This window comes from Ctenocephalides felis, unplaced genomic scaffold (genome assembly GCF_003426905.1).
Source record: "Ctenocephalides felis isolate EL2017-DRISC unplaced genomic scaffold, ASM342690v1 CF-g0.4_SCAFFOLD_03572, whole genome shotgun sequence".
Classification (NCBI taxonomy): Eukaryota; Metazoa; Arthropoda; class Insecta; order Siphonaptera; family Pulicidae; genus Ctenocephalides; species Ctenocephalides felis.
The window spans coordinates 33,782,164-33,791,936 of record NW_020539726.1 but is presented as its reverse complement, the minus strand read 5'-3'; the positions used below and the strand labels follow the sequence as shown (position 1 = coordinate 33,791,936).

At 36.1% G+C, this 9,773-nt stretch overlaps 1 protein-coding gene and 1 pseudogene across 1 annotated transcript; one reads left to right on the top strand and one right to left on the bottom strand.

Annotated features, from left to right (window-relative positions):
- Nucleotides 1-64: 64 nt before the first annotated feature.
- Nucleotides 65-1,789, top strand: LOC113388386 (annotated as a pseudogene).
- Nucleotides 1,790-4,857: 3,068 nt separating this feature from the next.
- On the bottom strand, nucleotides 4,858-9,773 carry LOC113388385 (collagen alpha-1(III) chain-like). The gene is made up of 5 exons (XM_026625770.1): nucleotides 9,707-9,773; nucleotides 9,353-9,448; nucleotides 9,139-9,251; nucleotides 8,932-9,066; nucleotides 4,858-7,215 (listed from the first exon to the last, which is right to left on the bottom strand). The coding sequence occupies exons 1-5, from the start codon at nucleotides 9,771-9,773 to the stop codon at nucleotides 4,858-4,860; spliced, it is 2,769 nt and encodes a 922-aa protein (XP_026481555.1).

The window sequence follows — 9,773 nt, the reverse complement described above, 5'->3', positions numbered from 1 at the left end:
ATAATAATAATAATAAATAATTTAAAAATATATTTATTAATTTGATTAAAATCTATTTATTACAATGGACGATGATGATGTACCACAATTATCAGCAGAAACATTCAATATTTTACAACAGTTTTATGCAGAGCAGGCTGCTAGGAAGATATTATATCTAAACAAAACGATGAAAAAATTGAGTTTCATGAAAATTGGGTAATTTTGGAAATACATATTAATATTTTGATATTTGATACACTAAATATAGCTCTTGGAAGTCTTTGGAAGGTTTACAATTTATTCACCAGGATGACTATAAAAGACAAAACTAATGTACAATGCATTTAGCGAATATGCCAATTGTAAAGTATATTTTGTTCAATTTATTACAGCAAAAGCATCATTCTAAAAGTACATTTTATGCTAATATCTAATCTCGACTTAACACATTTGTGGACATGAATGCTTAGCATTCATTTTCTTATAACATGAAAGCTATAGCGTTTAAAGTCGAATATTTTGAATTTAGTTTCATCTAACCTCGGGCTTATGTAATATTATAATACCCAAGGGTACTATCTAACTGATTATGCAGGTATTTTCTTATAACTTATCTTTTACCTGTAGTCACTAATAAGCTTGGGTATGTTTATGTTATTGCATAAAATAGAAGCGCAATACTTGATGTGGATGCTATAGAATTTATCTAGTATAAAACAATTAAAATGTTGATAATCTGACTTTATAAACGGTGTTTAATCAATTTTTCGGTGTTACAACTAATTTAAAAATAAAATCACTGTCAATTTTTTCAATTGGTTGAAACTTTTACTCTGCGAACATGTTACACTGCTTGCTATCATTTATTATAGCAACTTTATCATACATCACATACTGTAATATATTTTTAGAATTTTTATCGGAATTATATTTAAGCAAAAATTTAAGCTTCAGAAAACAGCATTACATATAATTTTTAACTTTTCCAATAAATACTTCTTCAGCAGCATTTTTCCAAAATAATATTCTAACAATCTATGTATTTTTCTACTGATCTTTTATCAAAAACAATTTGGAACTTTTAAAGATGTCTTCCAGTTCGTCTATCTACGACACCAGAAAAACTTATATTGACACACTCTATTAATATAATCGAGGGGCTAGGTAATTAATTTATGATTAAACTTTAACTTACTTGGCAACAAAAAATATATACTTCAGTTAGTATTATTATTTTTGATAATGCAAAAATTTGATCAAGATAATAAATAAAAAGGATAAATAAAATAAATATATTTAATATAATGATCAAAATTCCTTAAATACACCTATAATTTTAAATTTTAGCAATTAAGCCAGTTTTGGTACGACGATAACACAATACAGAGTTTAGTTAACATCATAATAAACTCAGTAGATGAAGGAGCACATGTCGCTCTAATATCATGTCCTTCATTATATAAACACTTAAAAGAAAATTGTACACAAAAGAATATCAAAGGTACATTACCCAACCACAAATACATCCATTAAATAAAATAAATTATAACAATATTTCCTTTACCTTTTAGTAAAATTATTGGAATATGATAAACGATTTGCTGTGCATGAAGACTTTGTGTTCTATGATTACAATGAACCTTTAAATCTGCCTAAAGAGCTAGAAAAATATTTCGACTTGGTAATAATGGATCCACCGTTCTTAGCAGAAGAGTGTTTAACTAAAGCGTCTAAAACTGCAAAACATTTATCGAAACACAAATTATCTTATGCAGCAACGAGTGCTACGAGAGGAGTTGGCGAATAAAGAACTGGGGTTAAAAGAACTGGTTTTGTACCGCATCATAAGAATAATTTGGGAAATGAATTTTGTTGTTACAGTAATTATGAGTTGCCTAATAAATTTTAATATAGAGAAATTGATACAGGGGTTTTATTTTTTGTCAGAAATTTGAATTTAAATATTCTGATTGACTGTTTATGAAATTATATTGAAGAAAATATAAATTCAAATACATTTGGAAAATGATTTAGCTAATATTCAAATTTTATTCAATTTGTTAGTGCTGGTACCTAAATGTTCTGGCTAGTCTGAATATATTCAGTCGAGTTAAAATATGTTCTAGATAGTCTGGAAACGTTTTGGCTAGTCAAAAAATGTCTAGATAGTCTGAAAATGCTTTGGCTAGTCTATAAATGTTGTTGATAGTTTGAAAATGTCCTGGCTACTTGAAAATATTTTGGCTAGTGTGAAAATATTTTGGCTAGTTTTAAAATGTTCTGGATAGTTAGAAAATGTTATGGCTAGTAGGCAAATGTTTTGGCTAGTCTGAAAATGCTTTGGATAATCTGAGAATATTCTGATAAGTTAAAAATGTCCTAGATAGTCTGAAATGCTGTTGGCTAATAAGAAAATAATGTTCTGGCTAGTCTGAATTTTTTTTGGCTAGTTAGAAAATGTTCTGGCTGGTAGGAAAATATTCTGGCTAGTCTAAAAATATTTTGGCTAGTTTGAAAATGCTCTGTCTAATCTGAAAATGTTCTAGCCAGTCTGAGAATGTCCTCGTTAGTTTAAAAATGTCCTAGATGGTCTGAAATGCTTTTGGCTAGTAAGAAAATGTTCTGACTAGTAGAAAAATGTTGTGGTTAGTAGGAAAATATTTTGGGTGTTCTGAACATGCTTTGGCTAGTTAGAAATTGTTCTGTCTAGTTAGTAAATGCTGCGGCTATTTAGAAAATGTCCTGGCTAGTAAAACAAAATACGTGTTGGTTTGAAGATGCTTTTGGCTAGTAGGAAAATGTTCTGGATAGCCTGAAAATATTTGGGTAGCCTCTAAATGCTTTGGCTAGCAAACAAATGTTCTGGCTAGTGGGGAAAATGTACTGGTTGGTCTGAAAAATTTTAGCTTGTTTGAAAATGTTCTGGCTTATAGGCAAATGTTAGCCAGAACATTAGAAAAATGTACTGGCTAGTCTAATAATGTTCTAGATAATCTGAAATATTTTGGCTAGTCTAAAAATTCTCTGGCAAATCTGAAATGTTGTGGCTAATAGAAAATTGTTCTAGCTAGTACTAAAAAATATTTGGCTAGTCTGAGAATGCTCTGGCTTATCTGAAAATATTCTATTATCTGAGAATATTCTGGTTAGTCTAAAAATTTCTTAGATAAACTGAGAAGATTTGGCTAATTAGAAAATGTTCAGACTAGTAAAAAAATGTTCCGGCTAGTAGAAACATGTTGTGGCTAGTCTAAAAATGTTCGGGATAGTCTGAGAATATTCTGGTTAGTCTAAAAATGTCCTGGATGGTCTGAAATGTCTCAGCTAGTTAGAAAATGTTTGGGCTAGTTAGACAGCAGGTCTCTGCATAATGCTGATTAGATAATATTATTATTTAAATAATACTTCACACAAACATTATTACCTTACCAAATGAGAAAAATAAAAATACACATAAAATTCCATTAATTATAATTGAAGATAGTTGATATTTCAACATTAACCATTTCTGAACATCTGCATTTCTAAATTAAAGTCATTTTTATTTCTTCTCCTCCCTAATTAATAATACGTATACTTCTTATGAAACTTGCAGAACTTCCTATACTGCCAATTGCTATGCACGCCCTTGTCAGTCTTCATACAAGTGCATTCAACTTCCACACTTCCCTTATCTTCTTCCACGTCTTTTAAGGGCTCCAATTTTTCCACCTCCAATCTGGTTTGTTCCTTGTTCTGGTTTGAAGCAGTGCGAACTGCTCTGGGGGCTGCTTTTACGTTATGCGAGGCACTTTCAAGGGGGCGCCGGAATAAAACATCGCAAACCTCATCAGAATCGTTGGTAGAGGCTACTTTGGTGGTAGGTTGATCACTGGCTGGACGTTTTACTTCAGAAACACTTCGAGCAGTGGTTGGACCTAGTTCTCTGCTAGATTTGTGGTGAATTTTAGGTTTGATTTCTAGGCCCGCAGGAAGACGTTCTGATGGTTTGTTATTCGCGTTTAAGACTTCGCGAATATGTAATTTTTGGTCGTCATCTTCATCTTTTCCACGAGTCCTGAAAGAGAAATATGTTTAAATTAACTAACTAGCACTTGGGTAATAAAATATTTTTGAACAAGTACCTCTTTGATTTATCTTCATCAGGTTTTTCCTTACTGGATCTATAGATAACTCTAGGTTTTTCAGCAACCATCTCATTTTCCTTCAAATTTTTGGTTGACCTAGGGACTGGTTTCAAGTCATGATCACGCGGTAAAATCACTTTATCCTCCGAGGTAGATTTAGCTCTAAATAAGGTCCTTCGTTTTGTATCTATATCCAAAGAGCGTTTAGGTGAAGACACTTTTCTGCAATTAAAAAATGGAATAAACAAACTAATTATACCAGATTATTGGGGGTAATTCTGCCTCATAGCATAGCTTTGTCATGGCAACGCTATCTTATGCTCATTTCTTGCTAGTCTATCTATTATCTGTGCGATCAGGCGTATTTTTCATATAAACTAGCAAGGAAGAATGTTATAATAACAGAATCTTCGATGACGCAGTTATCATAAGATTCTTCCTTGCTTGTTTGTATGTAAAATACGCCTGATCACATAGCTAATTGATGAACATTTTCACGGTTTTCACTACCAATAAACAAGCATGAGAAAACGTGTCAATGACAATGTCATGCTATGAGGTGGAATTTCCCCATATATTTTATAAGTTTATTTATTACACCAACCTGTGTTCTTCAAGAGAACTTCCACTAATTGCCAAGTGTAGTTTACCTTTGCTCATCCCACGATTTTTAGAAAGTTTTGCAACAACCTTATCTTTAGCTGTTTTGTAAATTGTTTTCTTAGATTCTCGCATTTTCGGAACATCGTCAGTGGATTCTGTTGTCGATGGAAGATTTTGATGTTTTCTTAAAAGCACCTTTTCGCTTAGGCGTGGCTGTTCTGCTCGTGTCAGTACTTGAATACTCCCCTGATTCTTTTGGAGACATTGTAGTAGGTTGCGAGCTCAACTGACTTGATGTGCAAGCAATTTCTGTTAATTTTCTTTCCTTGTCCTCAATTTCAGACTTTGAAGGCTCAGTGGATGAAATCGGTTTTAGACATACGATACACGATGGCGATTTATTAGGGTTCATCTCGCCGCTTGATTGGGTCTTTGGCGCCGAAATTTTAACATCCATGTCATCTTTACATTTTGATCTTTCGTTAACCACTTGCTGTATCTTTCTACCCGCATTGCTAGCAGACGTTTTTCTGGCCACAGGATTTTCTTGAATCGTAAGATGTTTCTTTTCAGTTATTCTCCGTGGTGAGGCTGTTTTGGCCACCGTTCGATCTTGAATAATCATTTGAGTTGCTATGATTTGCTCCGAGCATCGAGAAGTATCATTGTCATTGGACAAGATTCCGCTAAATTTTGGACACAATGAGGGTCTGTCAGAGTACATTGATTCAGATAATGAACTCGTATCAAAAGGAGATTTCTCTCTATAATAATCAGAATCTGTTTTACTTATGGTGTCCGTCTCTTGTTGGTAGTTGTTCATCCCGCCTCCGCACTTTCTCTGGGTATTTGGTTGCGGCAATTGAGGTGAAGCCGGTGCACTGTCGTATACATTTTCAGGCGGTGCATTATATTGACCAATGGTTCGGGGGTTTGGTACAGGACCACGATTACCTTGATTGTAGTGCATTGGCGGATATTGACCACCACTCGGGTTCCGAGGATCTTGGTCACGCATTGTATTTGCTGGAGGAAATGATGTATTTGGTGGCCCAGATTTTGGATTCGCCGTAGTGTTGTACTGATTGTTTACAATATGACCTCGATGATCAGGAGGCGATCCTGGAAAATTTGATGCCGCGTTGTGATGTCCGGGACCCGGTCCACTAGGAAAAGGCGCTTTGGATGAGGAATCACGCACACTCGGACTGAACTTTACATTATATGGATCCATGCCGCTGCGGGGTCCTGAATTTGGTGGCATTAATGCTCTGGGTGTAGTTTGCGTTGAGAAAATACTTTTTTGGTCGTCTTGAGTTGAACCGCCACCACCAGCTAGTGGGGCAGGGCTAGCACCGCCTGAATCGCACGGTGCATTGGATTCCGATATATTTTCATCCGCTTGTTCAGGGCAAGGTCCACCGCGGTTGGGGCCAGAAGGCCCTCCGACTCCTAGACCGCATGGTTTTGAATCGCATGGAGCTTCTGCATTTGGACCATGTGGGCTTTCTTCTCCTGCACAAGGTCCTTTTGAATTGCACGACTCTCCAGGATGGGACTGTCCTTGTGGCCCAGGATCAGCTGACTTTTGACAACCAGGAGATTGTTGCCCAGGATTACAAGGACTCTGACCACCGCCAGCAATATCATGCGCTCCTACATTGCCAGGACCTGGACGACCACCAAAAGGACCCGCGGGTCCTGGCCTATAAGGACCTCCGTGAGGACCACCGTGAGGACCCGCATGATCAGGACCCGGCCCGTGGGGTCCTCCGTGAGGACCACCAGGAGTACCACTATGAGGGCCTGGCCCGTGTGGTGCCGGACCACCACCGCAAGCACCCGGACCTCCGGGACCTGGTCCGTGGGGTCTTGGAGCCCCACCACAGGCACCTGCACCTCCAGGTGCAGGCCCGTGAGATGCTGGACCACTACCGCAGGCACCTGCACCTCCAGGACCAGGTCCGTGAGATGGTGGACCACCTCCGCAAGCACCCGGGCCACCTGGACCTGGTCCGTGTGGTCCTGGACTGCTACCACAGCCACCTGCACCTCCAGGAGCTGGCCCGTGGGGTCCTGGGCCACCGCCAGGCCCGTGGGGTCCTGGGCCACCGCCAGGCCCGTGGGGTCCTGGGCCACTTCCGCAAGGACCAGGTCCTCCAGGTCCGGGCCCATGCGGCGCAGGACCTCCGCCACTTGGACCTCCACAACTAGGCCCCGCGGGCATAGAGCTCTTTTTTGCTGATACCGGTATTATGGGATATGTGGCTCCGGGACCATGGGCGGGTGTAAAAGGACCGCCAGGAATCATTGGTTTTGAAGCACAGCAAGTTGCGGGGCCATCGCCTTGTGTGCACGGTGCTCCTCCGGCACCACAGCATGATCCATGGGTGCAACCTGGGCCGCAAGGGCCTATGGTACTACAGGAAGATGCCGATTGCATTGACGCGCATTGCCGAAATCTGTGGTAGTCTATACATTTAATCAGCCTCTTTTTCAACCTCTGTAATATAAGAAAACAAATTTTGTATAGACTAGAAATATTTATTATCTTATATATAAAAATGGAGCTCTCGATCAAATGATTCGGTAAAACTCGAAAACGGCTAAAGCAATTCGGCCAGTCTAAGTCTTGAAAAATTTGTGCCAATCAAGAGATGGTCGGAAAGGTGAGATAATATTTCAAAATCGCGTAGAATCTTTACATTTTTAATTTGAAATTTTTTGTAGAAGCGTAATTTAAATAAAACAATGGACGATGGCTAACGTGTCAAATGTCAAACGGTTTGACAGATGATGTGCAATTACGTTTAATAGGAAGTTTTACATGAATATTATTTAATTATGATTAAATTGTAGTAAGTAGTTTTGTTTGTAGCTTTATTTATACATAAAAACGTTATTAAACTGGCCGAAAGTTTTACTAGAAACTCAAAATACCAACTTTTTTGAAATGTTAATATGAAAATGCATTTTTTGGCGTTGTAGCACTTTTTCTTTGCAAATCATATTTTTCTCAAAGACGGTGCTCTGAAATATCTCATTTGTATAATTATATACTCATTGGTATTTATAAAAGATTTCCTAAGTTATATTATTCTTTAAAATTTTAAACCTAAATTTAAAATTCAGAACCTAAATTTGGTATCGATCAAAGGAACGTTTTGTCAAATAACATTTTTCCAGTTATAATTTACCAGAATATATCGAAAAATAGATGGTAATATGTGAAGGTCCGGGGTTAAAAAGGTCCACCACCTATGTGTCGACAACCAGTAAAGTTAAGCATTATTTAATAACAATATTTGAAAGCAGAGGGAGAAAGATGTACAACCAGCTATAACCTTGATTTATATGACTTTGCTATCGGGACATAAACGGTAATTTTTGAAAATCCATAATAAAAGTATTTTCTTCCGTTGGTAGTTTTTTAGCATTAGTTAAAAATGTAATTATTTTGTATAATACCTTTAAAATTAAAATAAGACATTAAACCTGTTTGCCACCTGTCCGTTCAAAGTTACTCCGTCTATGGGGTAAAAAGGCCTAGGTAACAAATTTTTGAAAGACATCAAAATGCACATTTCTACAATGGTGAAGTAGTTGGCAGTTTTATTGAACGTAGTCAGATAATTGTTTGTTTGAAATGTGTTATTTGTTGTGATATAATTGGTTTGGTTTTCACAATATAGTTTATATTTGCTCGAAGTCAAATTGGACCTTTGTGCCTCGCCCTGCTCTACATGTATACTTTTTATTAAATTTACTTCAATTCATCGAATGTTTTTGAAACTTTTCAAAAAGCAGGCTAAAGAAGAAATACTTAATTCATATTCAAATCACTCCTCGCAGAAATTTGAAATTTATAAGCTCAGTAGTATTATTTACAATTATACACAAAATCCAGAATCCAAAAGAATCTGAAAGACTTGAAACGTAATCAATAAGTCGAAAGACCAAAAAAGACTTGGATTGGATTATACTATGTTTTCTTTAGAAAGTGTATGAAATTTCCAGTTTGATTGCATTGACAAAATATAGATAAACTAATGGGGTTTATAATACCTCATTGTATATAGCATTCAAACAACACATTCTTATGCACTAAAAGTATTAATATTTTTGATTCTCTAGAAATTGTTTAGAATATACCTTACTTAGCAAAACAACGTTTGCCGGGTCAGCTAGTATTTATTATAAATTTATAAATTTAATTTACCGTTCCCTTCGACTCCTTTGGGCAACAGGAACATTCTGTATTCTTCGAACACGAGCTTTTGCAATAACTCGAGTTACATGGCTGAGGAGCCACTCGGCAATGATTTTTCGGAAGTTGGACAAACAATAACACATCCTATGAAATGGAAATTGAAATTTAGATACATTGTCACAATATGTAAAGAATAAATAAAAATTAAATTCTTACAATGCACAAGAGAATGATAAACCCGCAAACGTAGGCATTGTACAATTCTGTGGTCGCCGATTCACAATCTCCCACAAACTCGGGAACTTCAGTAGTAGTCTGATCTACAGTATCTTTGGAAAATTATAAAGATATGTTTAATTCAAAGTAAATTGTAAATGTCGAAAAAAAATTTATTTTAGCTTCTTTTTTATTAAAAATAATAAACTCTTACCAGGCTTTGGTGATTCTGCTGCTCCTGGTTCTTCAGAACTTGGAGGAAGAACTGTGAAATTTCTGCAAATCAGGTCTATATATGGCTGCAACCACACTAGGAAAATAATATTCCAACATATTTATAAATAAACCATATTTAGTATAATGAAAAATCACACAAAATGTAATATATGGTTCTAAAGTTGAAGTGCTGGAAACTTCTGCATTGCTTGTTTAAAAACAATAGTGATTGTCTAGTCTGGTGAATTACCAAGATCTTTTAAAATCAATTTATACTTTTTTAAGTCACCTGGTCAGCAATTAAGAAAAACATAATATTATTTATCAATTTATTTAAATGTTAGTAACTTACTTAATATCGGTTGTTCCTTGCAAACGCTCACATCAATTGCAGCTATTGAAACAAAAAGAAATGCCAT